This window comes from Camelus dromedarius, chromosome 14 (genome assembly GCF_036321535.1).
Source record: "Camelus dromedarius isolate mCamDro1 chromosome 14, mCamDro1.pat, whole genome shotgun sequence".
NCBI classification, from domain to species: domain Eukaryota; kingdom Metazoa; phylum Chordata; class Mammalia; order Artiodactyla; family Camelidae; genus Camelus; species Camelus dromedarius.
In genome coordinates, this window is record NC_087449.1 from 60,475,616 (window position 1) to 60,490,536 (window position 14,921).

The 14,921-nt window shown below is 38.9% G+C and overlaps 1 protein-coding gene across 2 annotated transcripts in view; it reads right to left on the minus strand.

The window, feature by feature from the left end:
• Positions 1 to 12,534, minus strand: part of SPEN (spen family transcriptional repressor) — a 76,270-nt gene extending 63,736 nt beyond the window's left edge. For both annotated transcript variants that reach the window (XM_064494029.1, XM_011000887.3), the window contains exon 1: positions 12,159 to 12,534. In XM_064494029.1, the coding sequence (XP_064350099.1) occupies positions 12,159 to 12,241 (83 nt within the window). In that variant the 5' untranslated portion in view covers positions 12,242 to 12,534. The remainder of the gene's footprint in view (positions 1 to 12,158) is intronic.
• Positions 12,535 to 14,921: the final 2,387 nt, after the last annotated feature.

The window sequence follows — 14,921 nt, forward strand, 5'->3', positions numbered from 1 at the left end:
ATATGGTACCACTTCAGAGAATAGGAGAAAGGAGTTTACACTTCAAGAATCAAATATGTAATACAGAAATATATATAATCATGATGATGACTAAGTTAACACGTAGACATTTGTTCTCACAATAATTCATATATGTATCTGATTTACACAGTACTTTTCTGGAAAAAGTTCAAGTATAACTGTAAACAGAACGCAAATGATCCCAATTAACCAGTTCTTAAAGTAGTGGCAATAAATAAAAGAGTTAGATGAAGAAAACAAGGAGCAAGGCAAGTTGATCAAAAGGGGAAGGCTGAAAAAAAAAATGCTGAAGTAGCACAAGTCAAGAAACTAAATAAATTAGCAAAAATCCATGTTAACAGCCCCTGGTGTGACTCTTTGAAAATGTTCTTCATACCTGGCTTAATGGGACTAGTACAGTACAATTGCTGAGAAGGAAATTAACTTCTGACCTATGACTTACTTCTTAATAAAATAATAATTTTTAAAAACTGAGAAATTTATAAATTACTTCTAATATTTCACTTTACTAGACTTTTACCTTTATTTTAGAATATATGCTTGCTTAGATAGAATAGAATCAAGACCAAAATGTGATCTTTTTGTAACACACATAAATTCCATATTATTTTCATCCATCTCTATGAGTATTTTTGTAAAATCCCTAAAGCCTACCTCTATTTCCAGATTAAGGAAATTGATTTTTTTTTTGGAAATGTGTCTTTTTTTTAAAATAACTCTTCAATCTTAAAAGGCCTCTGGATCTTTCTATTCAATTTCAATGTTTTACAAACTTCTAAGTAAACATGCTTCTGAATAAAGAGCCTTGGCATCAAACTAAGAAATAAGTCACCAATCTCTGTGCCAATTATACCTTAAACTTACTGAATATGCAAACTTGTCCAGTCAACACTTTAGCCCAATTAATTATAATATCTAGAACTAAAAAACTTTCTACACGCAAAAAGGTTTTAAAATCAAATTTCCAACAAGGTCAACACAAAGGAAATCAAATGTCATAACCCTGTGAGACCTCAAGTTGTGATGACAGTTCCTTTTATACATCTATTTTTAGAGTAGCAAAGCAAATTTATGCTGAAAATGAATAATGTGTCAAAAATCACCATGGAAAGGGTTACTTCATAAGAAAAACAAAGAGGTGTAATTGACAAAAACTGGAGTGTATCTTTATATATCTTAGATTAGTATAACAAAGCACATATACCATTTTTAAAAATTAACTGCATTAAAATTTCAAACTTTACAAATGCCACTTAAGTCTTGACCCAAGGAAGGCTATTTTTGATTGAAGAGCGTACATATCTGGTTGTTAGCAGAATGGTTCATTTGAAAGGAACTGGTACATCAATGTTTTGTATGATGGCTACACAGTATTTCTAGATATTAAGCTCTTTTACAATTCAACTGATCATTAATACATACTTCTTAAAAATCTTCACAGCATTCCAGTGACCTTTACACATTATGAAGAATGACAGCTACAATAAGATTTCCTAAACTAAAAAGACCTTAGAAATCTTATAATCCAACCCATTCAATTTATGGGAGAAAATAAATGTACCCACTTTAAATAATAAATGTGTTACTGAAGAAGTAAAGTGCCTTATTTTGTCTTATTTTATATATAGTAGCACATACTAATTGAATTTTAGGTGTTCTCTCTAAATGGAGATTTTTGCAAATCTTGTTTTTTGTGATAAAGCTGAACCCACACGTATAATAGAAATCAGTATCTGTTATGACATTTAATTCTAACACTGGATGTGCTTGAAATTCATTTCATTGGAAGAATTCAAGCTGACTAAAAGGAATAACCTTAAAAATTTAAAGATTCCATGATTTCTAGTATAAAATTGGGGGTGGGGGTGTATAAAACCAGAAAAAAAAAACCCACAAGAAAAACACTAATTCTTTAAATAAAAAAGCAAAAACAAGCAATTCTAATCACGTAAATTAACCATGAGGAAAAAGAGGAGGGAAAGAATCAAGCTATTCACAGCACACTATCTTTGTTGTGTTTTCTAGTCTTTCTAGTAACCAAAAAAAAAAGGGTTTTGGTGATTCTTAACTTTCTAACCTCAACTTTTTAATGTCAAAGCTAAAACTAAAATTAGTACTTAAATATACTGCTAGCATTCTTCTTTTTGGTCCTGAAACCCAGAAAGCATTATATTCTTAATCCAATGGTTTGTCTAAACCAATGGTTCCTAAATTTTTTCCATAGACTGCTTTGACAGTCTAGTAAAATCTATAAATCGTTTCTCAGAATATCATTAAATTAATAAAATAAAATGCACAGAATTACAAAGAAATCAATTAAATTGAAATACAATTATCAAATATTTAAAAATAGGTCCACTTGTAAACATACAGGAAATATAGAGGACAAAAGGTGATGTTAATACATACCACAGGACAAGAATGTAATCAGCAAAACACACACTGTCAGAAACTCTACAGGACAATCAACCTTGTTTCCAACAAATTAAATTGTAAAGAGGGAGATTAAAACATATGTATTAGGGAGGCAGGGTGTAACTCAAGTGGTAGAGCACATTGCTTAGCATTCAGGAGGTCCTGGGTTCAATCCTCAGTACCTCCTCCTAAAATAAATAAATAAATAAACCTAATTATCTGCCCCCCAAAAAATATGGATTAATAAAGACTTAATCAAAATGTCCATTAAGAAGTAAATAAACAATCTGTGGTATCTTGATTGTGGTGGTGATTATAAGGATGCCTACATTTCTCAAAATTCAACACACTCAATACTTGAAATGGGTATTTTATTTCATGTACTATACCTCAATAAATTTTTTTAAAAAACATATTTTGTACCTTATTTCGAGCCTGAGTTAAAAGAAAAATTCTTAAAACAATTACAAACTTGAGTGGGGACTAGGTATTTGGAAATACTGACTGGGTATCTGAAATAGGGATATACCACAGTACTGTTGTGTATCTTTAAAAAGTTCTTATCTTCTAGAGATAAACACTGAAATATTTATGTATTAAATAAGATGTCTAGGGTCTACTTCAAAATAATACCAACTATACACATTGTAGGGTTTGTGCAAGGGGTAAGGTTCTTAATTCATTAAGGAACCCCTTGGATAGGGGCCAAGATTAGTGTAGAGGGAGGAGAAAAAGAAAGGTGAGTGCAGCCACTATGGAAAGCAATATGGAGGTTCCCCCAAAAATTAAAAATAGAATTACCATATGACCAAGCAATTCCACTTCTGGGTATATATCCAAAGAAAACAAACACACAATTTGAAAAAATACATATGCATACCCATGTTCATTGCAGCATTTTATTTACCACAGCCAAGATATGGAAATAACCTAAGTGTCCATCAAATGACAGATGAAGATGTGGTATATATGGCATGTGTGTGTTTAAATATATAAAAATATAAAATGGGATGCTATTCAGCCATAAAAAGGAGGAATCCTTGCCATTTGCAACAACACAGATATAGACCTTGAGACAAATACCATATGATCTCACTTATATGTGGAATTAAAAAAAAAAAAGCTCATTGATACAGAGAACAGACTGGTGGTTGGAGTATGGGGAGATGGGTGGAAGGAAGCAGCTCAAAAGATACAAACTTCCAGTTATAAAATAGTCATGGGGATATAATGTACAGTAGGGTGACTACAGTTAATAATACTATACTGCATATGTGAAAGTTGCTGAGAGTAAATCTTAAAAGTCCCTCTCACAAGAAAAATGTTTTTCATGACTATATATGGTGAGGAATATTAACTAGACTTATTACGGTGATCATTTTGTAATATATACAAATACTGAATTATTATGTTACACCTAAAACTAAAATAATGTTTTATGTCAATTATACTTCAATTAAAAATTAGTTTATTAATTTAAACTTTATTAAAATTATTTTTTTTAATTTAAGTTTTTTAAAAAAGAGGAAAGAAATTAGGTTGAGGGTCAAAAAGGTTTGGGGGGATGTAGGGCCAGGGCAAAATTTTGCTGAAATACCACACAAAGTGAGTGACTGACACCCAAATAAATGGAGCAGTGATAACTAATATTATTCTTAAAGAACCATTTCCATTCTCACTACCCCCTATTCTGAGTGACTCAACATACAGAACATCTCAGACTGTTCCTGTGATTTATCTCATATCACAAAGTCAGTGGTGGAAGGAGAACCAAAACTAATAAAATTTTAAGAGTGGGGTACCTCTAAATCTGCTTAAAAATGGCACCAGAGGCAGGTTATTCATTCATTCACAAGTTGTCTCTGAGAGGAAAAAAATGAAGGCAAAAACATGCAAGTCATTTCCCACCTCCTTTTCCTTGCCTCCCACCCACCCCCACAATGTTGATTTCCAAAGAGAAAGCTGAAAGGGAGGGGATTCAATGCAGAGGCAGCAGGGGAAAGGTGCCCAGAGGTGGCAGAGGTGGGGAAGGCAGTGGCTGGGATATTAGCTACACTAAGAATGTAACTGGGCAAATAATATATTGAGAATAACACGAGTCAGGTTTCTCACCATCTGAGAAGGGATTTATTTATAAACATGTGTGAACACAGTTTTTAAATACATGATATACAGGAACACTTATTGTGTATAGATGTAAACATATATACATACATGTATACACACACAACACACATCTTCTTAAATCTGTAGCAGTGGGTAAACTGTGCACCCAGATCTTGGTTTCCAAATAATCGTCTCTCACTAAAAGGAACCAGAGCTTCTTGAGAAATAGCTGATTTCAGGACTGAGAAGGGAAAATACAAGATGAGCCTTTGTTGTCTCAGAAATAAAGGAATGCTTAAAGAATAGTGGGAAGATATCAAAAGGACACAGTAGCCAGTTTGAAGGAGCTCCCACTAGTCAAATCTAGAACCATTTAGGTATCAAAATAAATAAGCCCAATGGAAAAAGGAGAAATCATACACATGTGTCTGTATATATATTTCCATATATATGTACATAAGTATGCAGAAAGTTCTTACCTACAGCAGAATAAATGGAGGAAAAATAACAGTTAATAGATTATCATTCGGCAACAATCACAACAGTATACAATGTAGTCAAGAGTTATCAACGGATGCTAAGGCTGGTGGGTTTAGGGTTGATGACGGAGGAGACTATCAGCGCAATATTGGAATATCTCCCATAAAACACGAATCAAATAAAAAGGGGAAAGTAGTGAAGCCACTAATTCGACTAGATGATCAAAGATAGCACCAGCAGTGGGATGGCTCCATGCTGCCTGTTTGCCTCCTTATATGATACTCTGAGAAAGCACAGAATCACTTCTGTGGTATTCCTGCCAAGAATGCATGACCTGATCTGGTCATGAGGTAATACCGGACAGTGGAGGGTCAGCCTGCGGAATAAAAGAACTACGCTCTTTAAGGCTACTAGGCACATGAGGATTAGGATAAAGCTGAGAAACTGTTCCAGATGGATGAGACATGACAACCAAAGGCAATACATGGTACTGGCTAGGCTCCTGGTCCAAAAAGGAAAGAAGGACATTGTTGGGATGGCTGGCATCATTTGAATGGGGTATGTGGATTCGGTATTCATGTTGTACAAATGCTGATTTCCTCACTGAGAAGACTGTATGGTACAATGCAGGAGAATGTCCTTGTTTTGGGAGAGGTGTACACCAGAGAATTTAAGGGTGAAAGGTTATCGTGCCAGAAAAAGATAAGAGAAGGTAATGGAGCAAATGTGGCAAAATGTTAACAATTGAGGAATTTGAGTGAATGGAATGTGGGAATTATTTGCACTTTTCCTGAAGTATTTCAAAATGAATTTTAAATGAACAAAATAAAACAGGAAGGAGAGAAATGAATCTAGGTGTGTGGACAGGCCTTCATGCCTGTGTATCAAACGCCATCTTTTCAGGCCTTCCCCATCACCCCCAACCCCGTTACTCCATTCCCTTCCCAACTCCATTCCCTCCTTTGCTTTGTTTTTCCTCATAAGGCAGGACAGGCCACAGCTGATGGTAGTTGGGGCTGAATGATGGGTACATGGGATTCATTTACTATTTTTCTACTTTTGTGTATGCTCAAAATTCTCCAAGTTAGAATTTTAAAAATATATCCATAATACATACTGATCATATAGCAATATATATTCATATTTATTAATGCATTAAATAAAAGTATTTAGCAGTAGGTCTAATAGCTACTATAATTTCCAAGTTGTAATGAGCATAAATGAGATACCTCAAACGACTGTAATGTGAAACACAAAAATATATCTGATCGGTGTTGTGCTGAAATCATCACAGGTACTACTCATACTACCATGTTGGTACTATCATGATATTGTTACCTTGTAACTGCAGGAAATATTAAATTCTGGTAAGAGGTTGGTGAAAATAAAGACACAATATTTTCCTATTCAAATTTATGTACCTTCTCCTAAATTCTGGTCTAAATTGTAACAGTTTTCATTAAAGATTCTACATTCTTTTGATATAGTAAAGTGGTAAGCTTTTTATATCTTTTTCTTTTAATCCAAGGTGATTAATCTTGAGTGGAAAACAGCCTTTACTGCAGACAGCATAATTTTAAAAAATTAATGGTTGACAAAAATCTGCCACCTACCAATTTACTGATTTACAAAAGACTCAAATCAATATATGTCAAATGTAGTTTTGTAAAATACAAACTGTTTTTAAGTAGAGTACAAATGTCCTAGTTTTTAAATCAAAGGAATAAAAGAGTGAAAGTTTAAAAATACCACTTTGAGTCAATTTTAAGAATCAAAGAAACTATGCTGGACTACAAATCTAGCACCAAGTACATAACACAAGCAGTAATAAGTTTTTTCCATTTGAATTTCCCCACAAATCTTCTTAATTGTAAAAACTGAAGTAGTTCCTATATAATAAAAACCTTTAAACATGCTAGGTTTCAATTCACCCCTATACTCAAAATGAAATCTTAAATAATTAAATCCAAGATTCACTGAAGTTGAGGTAGAGTCTTATAGAGACATTACACTATGGGGTTTTTTTAGATTTTCATAATTTTTAACTTGGCAGACACCTGTGAGGGGAAAAACCTGAATATCACAATACTTTTAACATTATGCCAAGAACATCTTTTCACCGCATATTTCCACACAGTAAAAACCAGCAAGATATTACACAAAAATTATACAATTTATAATAAACCGATTAAACATTCTAATTGGTTTCCACATTAGAGTATGCTACTTTCATTCAAAATGACAAAAGCTGTAAGGCAAATAATAAAGAAAAAAATAGAAGAAGTGGGTAGGAGGTACAGCTCAGTGGTAGAGCACGTGCTTGGCAGGCACAAAATCCTGGGTTCGAGCCCCAGTTTAAGAGGAAAATATATATATATGGCTAGATATAAACACACACACACAAAATAAAATAAAATTTAAATTAAAAAATAAAAATAAAACAAATAGTAAAAGTTAGAAATTAAACTATAGAAAAATGTTACTTTAGTTTCCTTGTTCAGCAGAATATATGTCTGTTTCAAGGCGATGAACATTTATTTCAAATCGTCCAATAATGAAATTCAAGTGTATAATTTTAATGAATATATACACTCAAGGTATTTTCAGACTACAATGTTTACTCTAAGTAATGTAGACTAATTAACTACAGCTCAAACACTAGAGAAACTTAAAAATAAAAGCAAAAAAGTATATAGTCCCCAACAGAAATATGCTAGTTTCCATTAAATATTTCAAAAAATTTTTTTAATTTAAGCAAAATTTCAAACTAAGTGGAAAGTGAGACCTGGAAGACTATTTGGAAAAACTTTCACATTACCACTATTCTCTACAACTTCTCTCTCTTCCCAAAGCATTAGTACTCACAGGATTAAAAATGTCTCCTAAATCAAGCCTGAAATCTCTTCAAAAGCATATCAAACAATACAATACCTGAGTAAATCAAGAGTCTACAAGAAAGGTAGTCAGAAAAATGTGCCCTCTACCCAAGTCAAATACCATCATTCTTCCTGGCACTGAGCCCTATGTTTTCCTCCAATCTGTCAAAGGCATTCTAACTCAGGAAATAAAATATAATGTTTCAAGCATTCTGTATTAATTTTTAAATGCTATTTCTCAAGATAACTATAAAACTATTTTACTTTAAAAAAAAAGTGCAAAAAGCCTATCATGAAAATAGGTATTCAAAATTATAATATTCAAAACCAGATTTGTTTCTTCAGAGAAACTAGCTGGGCTCAAAAGAATAAACGATGTAGCAATGATGCAGGCTAGAGTATGTCAAATTTATTTAAGTTTAAAAAATATCTCTAGTTATAGAGTGTGTAAGGACAAGGGAGCTCTACCATAATACTTTATATTGTGTCCCAGATGTAAAGCTATCCAGATTCATGTAACACAACATATATTCCAGCTATTTAAACTTAGGAAAACCATTATGATTAGATATTTAAAAACAGCAAAAATGAAACATTTTTAAGTGGGATTCATTCTTTGACAAAAATTTTACATGACCTTGCACAATCTCTGCATGATCTTTAACCCACTCACTAAAACTGGAGTATGGATGGTAAGAACCTGAATATGAGATTTACTTTCAAATCTGAAAATAAGATACAGAGAATACTATATTCTTTAAAGGGTTCTGTTCATTCACTCATTCTAATTCAGGGAGTCGCCTTTGCACACACCTCTCCCCCTCTAACAACTAAGACAGCAACCAATTGTTGTATAACTCCTCCCTTCCCCCTTCAACCCAGCTAATGTACAATACAAAGGAAAGGACTTTCTCTATTGTGCAAATTCAGTCCCAGCAATGGATCTTTGTTAACTAAAACCTGATTCAGAAATACTCATTTAATTCTTTTCAATAAGCATATTAAATGTTGTTTTAAAAAATGAACACAAAAGATTATTCTTATTGCAAGAAGATAAAGCCACATTTCGGAAATGCTCAGATTATGTTTCAAAGGTTTGGTCTTTCTTTGGCAAAGAGGAAAAAAAGCCAAATCAGCAATCATCCCTCAATCTATTTTCTACCAAAAACACTGATCAAGATATAAATAAAAGAACTGGCTCTCACCGCTCTCCCCACCAAATGCTTCTATGTTGCCCTGCTCCCAAAGAGGTCCCTTGTAATCATTTTTTTAATCCGAACACTTACTATAAAAGCCTAATCACTGTTAGAACATTCATTTTGAAAACATTTTATATAATATATTCCCAGTGTACACCTCTTAATCATGTAAAACACTTATTAGCTAATGTTGAAATCAGCAAGGGAAAAATAGTAAAGTAGGTACTTTAACCTCCGTTTTAATATAGGTATTGCATGGTTTTTCTCATTCTGATTTCTAGAAGACATCAGAAGTGAATATCCTTAAATTTTCTTGCAAAACTATCATTCTGGTACAACTACCTTTTTATCCCTTTCACTCAAAGTATTCAGATTTAGTTTCCCTCCCGGTAGCAATCACATATTTTACAGAACATTTTCTACAATAAGGATGAAAAGACCTTGAATTTCTCCTAAGTCCATTTAGCTCGATAGCTGGATCAGCAAGAACACTTATTTCTTGTACACGGTTAAGGACAAACGAGAAGTCAGAAATAGAGATTACCTGTTGGGGGTGGGGATGGGAAGGGAAGAACGGGAACTGAGACTCCCAGGGTCAGGGGTAAAGGAGAAATTTTCTCTTTAAACTTTTTACACTCCTTAAACCTATTAAGAATGCACTATCCAAACAACTGAGTAAATTTGTTTAAAAAATTTTTAAGTCTCTTTCAAAATAAGGGAGTTTCAGGGACATTCAGTCTGCTTAGTTTTAAGATAATCTACTTTTACCGTAACATCTGATTTTGCTCTGCAATAGGTAACACGCTCTTTCAATGCAGTAGTGAGCCATGTGCCAGCTGAGCCCTCTTTTACAGTAACGTTCCTCCAGACCGCCGCTTTCCAAGGCAGCTCGCATCCTCCGCCTGCTCCTCCCTCTGTGCATTCTGAGATCTGCTCCGCTGATTCCCACATAAAGTGGGTCCTGGCCGCCATTTTAGAAAGTCATTCACACAAGCCGGACGGCAGCACCATCCACTTTAAAACCTTCCAAAATCCCCTCGGACGATTTCCTCTTTCCTCTTTAACCCCTTATCTTGCAGAGGAGTCAAACTCCCCGCGATAGGCATACAATGTCTCTAGAATCTGCGTAATGCGAAATGACAAGTCTGGCCACACAACACTGAGGGGGCAAAGCAAATGCTGCAATGCACGTGTCTGCGGGTCGGTGCATACAAATTTCCCAGGCAGAGACCTACAGAGAAAAGTCCGCAAGGAGATAAAAGTGAGCACATCGAAGTGGCTTTTCCAGGCCAATAACCTGCACCTAAATGATTTTTCCACCAAAACACTGAAGACATGAGGGAGGGCGTAAGGGATGGAGCAGCGCCAGGGAGAGAGGTTCCCATCTGTTTCCCCACTGAGCCCGAGATCTCCCCTTTGTCACAGGGGACAGAAGCGAGTTTTTGCTGCTGCTTTCCCCCTGCCTGGTTTCTCAGCACAACGTAGTAAACACCGGGAGTCCCTGGAAGAGCGCCTCCCCCAGCCCTGCCGAGGGCAGCTTTAGCAGGTTATGAATGGCCTCACTATTCCCGGCTCCTTTTCACACGCGGACACGCGCAGACGCGCGTTCCAACGGTGAAGATTTAATACCCCAGTATCAGCAACCACCAACACAATCAATGATCCTCCATTTGAAAGAGCGGAGCTCCGCTGCCGCTGCTTCCATTTCCTTATCCAAGCTGCTCAAGAACAAGCGACGCAATCTGTTTTTCCCATGATGACTCACTAATAAGGGCGCTCCATAATTTCTTCACTCACTAGATAGTAAAAGGAATCAAGAGTAAACCAAACTTAAAATCTTTCAAAGTCCTGAATATTGGAAGATAAACAGTAATTTTCGAGGACAATCAGATTTACTACAAGTCCTCAATTTACACCAGTGTAAGCAAATCGTCATTTGCGGTATTTTACATTGAGGGCTATCAGCTACATTTCACCAAAGAAATACATACATTTCACAAAAGAAAAACAAATGCTAAATGCTACTAAGTAAGTAAAATGTATCAAGAACATTTATTCTTACTATCTGATGAACTAACAAAAACCCTGGGAAAAAGCTTTTTAAAAGAGCTACATTTTCTATTCTAAAAGGCTTGCATGTTTTAAGTCATTAAGGAATTCTAGGTGAGAGGGAAACACCATCCTTTTTAAAGGCGGCTCTTCAATGACAACGCCGGCGCGGCCGCGGTAGCCGAGATCCTGAGGCTGGCGAGCGCCAACGAAGCGGGGACCCCGCTGCGAGAGGTGGCTCTTCCCCGGCAGGCACTCAATCCCCACCATCCTCCTCGTCCAGAGACCCCAGAGAGCCGAAGGAAGGAAGGCGAAAGAGCCGAAACAGACGCACCAACTTATTATTTTCGGACACCATCCTCCACCCAACCCCGCAAAAACAAGGAAAAAAAAAACCCCCAAAGCATTTGCGTTTGCCATCTCCATTTAGTTTCTAGGTCCGTAAACCTTCTTTAAGAGATCCCTAGAATCTAGTAGTGTCTTCCCAGTTGCGAGATATCTCTACATTACCTATCAAGACTTTTGTTTTTGTATAACCTTTTCTTTCGCACAGAACCCTCTCTGGGTCAGGCATGTCCACGCGTCCGCAGGGCGAGGAGCGGGAGTTGCTGCGGGACTCCGGAGTTGGCTGGGCCGGGGTCTGTCGGTGCGGGGAACGGGTTCGGGTCCCGGCCTGGCAGCCACTCAAAACCGAGGCAGCGGCGCGCAAGGACGCGACCCCACGGCCGCCTGGCCAGCCTGAGGACACCCTCCCGTTGCTGGTTTCGCGGGGCCGTGCGACAGCCGCCTCCTTATTGGGAAAGGAGAGGGCGGCAGCCGGACCGCTCCGCCGAGGCCCAATGCCGCGACGCCGGTAGAGCGGCAGCCAGGCAGCCGCGCGCTCCACGCACCCGTCCGCGGGTCTGGCCCGGGTCCCCTCACCAGTTCCGCGCACGGGGAGGGGCCGGCAACGGGCCGGAGCGGGCAGCGGCGACTGAGGAGAGAGCGCGGCCCCGGGCCTCGTGTCACTCACCGTTTGAAGTGCTCGATGATCTTCTCTTCCCGCACATTCTCCGGTAAGTTGCCCACCCAGAGGTGCCTGGTTTCCCGGACCATGCTGGGTGGTGTGCCGGCGACCGCTGGTGCGGGTTCCCCCTCGCCGCCTTCGTACGAGCCCGTCAGCGCCGGGAGGCGGGCGCCGAGGCGGCGGCGGCGGCGGCTGCGGCGGTGGCGTCGGCAGCGGCGGCGGCTCCTCCGGCTCCCCCCCGTGCAGTGACCATCCCTCTCCCCCAGGTTCTGACTCTCGGGCCTCGCAGCTCCGCTCTGCCGCCACCACACACCCGAAGCCGACCCTCGCGCTCCGGCGGCGCATGCGCCCGGGCGGCGGCGGGCGGGGGAGCAGGGAGGAGGGGCGTGCGGGACCCGGGCGGCAGCGACTACGACGGAGCCGGCGCTGTGGCAGCCGGACGCTTCCCACCGGCGCGCGCGGCCCGCCTCCCTTACCGCGGGCGCGCGCGCGTCCGCCCGACCGCCCGCCGAGTTCCTCCCAGCCGGCGCGCAGGCGCGCGGGGGAGGGAGGAACGCAGAGCCAGGAAGGAACGCTCGCGCGCTCGGCCTGGGCGCGCAGGCGCGTTGCCTCGCAGAGAGTGGGCAGCGGGGTAGGCGCTGTGTCAGGCCTGGGGCGCGAAGCGTGCGGAGGCGAGGACGGCCTCCAACCCCCCAAGCTGGGGTTCCAGGCGCCGGCCTGAGGGAAGAAGAGAGAGAAAGGGGGTTGGTGTTGACAGGGCTGCGTGTCAAAGCGGCTGCCAAGGTCTCTCTCCTAAGAGAGAGGACCGCTTGCTCTCTCACCCTACGACCAGCTTCTGGCCGTTTCTGAGCCCTTGGATCCGCGCCTGCTCTGGAAAGTGTCAAAACAAGGCCGCGCTTCTCACCACCCAGCTAAGCTGTGACGGCTTCAAAACTCACCCTTCCCAAGAATCATTAGCTTGTAACATTAAGCAACTTTATTTTATATAGGATCTTGCGAAACCTTTTGCAAGATCTCTGCTGATCGTTACAGTATACCAGGAATAGAATTGAACTGAGACGGTTGCGTGTCTGGTAGTGTCCCTCTCAGAGAATTTACTATAATTTAATATCGAAGCAGAGGGAGAGATTAGACCTCCGGCCTTCCCAGGTCTAAGGGCTTTTAAATTTAAAACCTGTAGTTGAACTTTTTAATTTACAGAATCCTGGGGAAAACCCACAAAATTAAGGCTACAGTACTGAGTCCAGAAAAATGGATTTTAGAACAGTCAGCAACTCAATTTTCTTTTCCATTTTTAATCCACAGGAATATGACATCAGAGGTGTGGTGCTTTGGGTACAGACCAGATTTTAAATATTTGATCTCATTCACTGTCTCCTTAAATACAAGCCAATATATCATCAAACTGTGCTATTTGTTTTGGGGGTGGGGGTTGGGAGTTTTTTTTAAATTAAAGTATAGCTTTATACAATGTGTGTTAGTTTGTAGTGTCCAGCATATTGATTCAGTTATACTTATGTATAATCTTTTTCATAGTCTTTATCATCCTTAAGTTATTACAAGATACTGAATATAGTTCCACGTGCCAAAAAGTAAGACGTTGTTTTTCAAACTGTTATTTTGAATTGGAAAATATGGTCACTATAATAAACGGCACTAATACCTGGGGTCACCTATGCATAATTAAACTGTTTCTTTTATTTCACAGACGGTAAAGCTTCAAGTAGTTTTTGTTTGTTTGTTTGCCATGTAGTCTAACATAAGATTCTTAATGATGTGTCAGAGAGTATAAAACTGAGTCACATCAACTTTTCTTGTATTTGGTTTAATAGTCTTATTGTACTTAATAAACTTGATCTCAGCAGGTATGATCAATTGATCTCTTCCCTCTTCTCTCAGGATGTCAGAAGGCTAAGTAAGTTCCCATCTTACACAGTTGCAGCAATTACAGTACAAGATGTGCTAGCTCAGGAGATAACCTTAACCTCCATTGAAACAATTTTTGGAGTTTTGACAAGTTACTTCTAAAAGTTCTAGATTCTGAGCCAGGTAATTTAACTGATTTTTTTTCCTATGCTGTTTTTCTGGCTTATGTTTACATTTTCTATTTCAACATGCTCCCCCTCCCCTTTTCTATTTTTACTGTTCGGAGCATTTCAGTAAGAGACAGAGAAAGAGGTGGTGGAGAAAACTTAGAAAAAGCACCACAATAGTGGCGCTCATTCATAATTCAGTTAAGGTACTTAGTCCCACCCTAGAGGCTGACGTTGTCTTCATGCAAATCAGTCATATGGAGATTTTTGTTCTTGAAAGTATTATGGAATTGATTCCTTAGTAAAAGTAAAAGCAAATCAACCTACATTCAGATGTAAGATTAGCTGTTTACATTTGGCCATTTCTCAGTCACAACAACTATCTCAGAAAGAGGGTCAGGCCAGCACACTGTTCCCTAAACTCATAAAGTATATTGTTCTGTATATATGGCTGCAGTTAGGGTTGGACTGACTTGCATTTTTCCACAAAGCATGAATTTCAACATAAGCAACCAAAATTTGAAACACATTTAAAAATACTGCGTAAATTACTCATTTAAAACCTAATAGCTCTGAATTAGCTAAATCCTCTTGGTGTCACCAGGAAGAACAGAAGCGGCTCAGCTCAATTGCATTAAAAGGGACAACTGACAAAGAAGAGGATTCAGAAAATAGCATCTTGCAATTAGAGAAATAAAGAGCATATCTCACCATGAATGCAGCCTTCAGTTAAAAT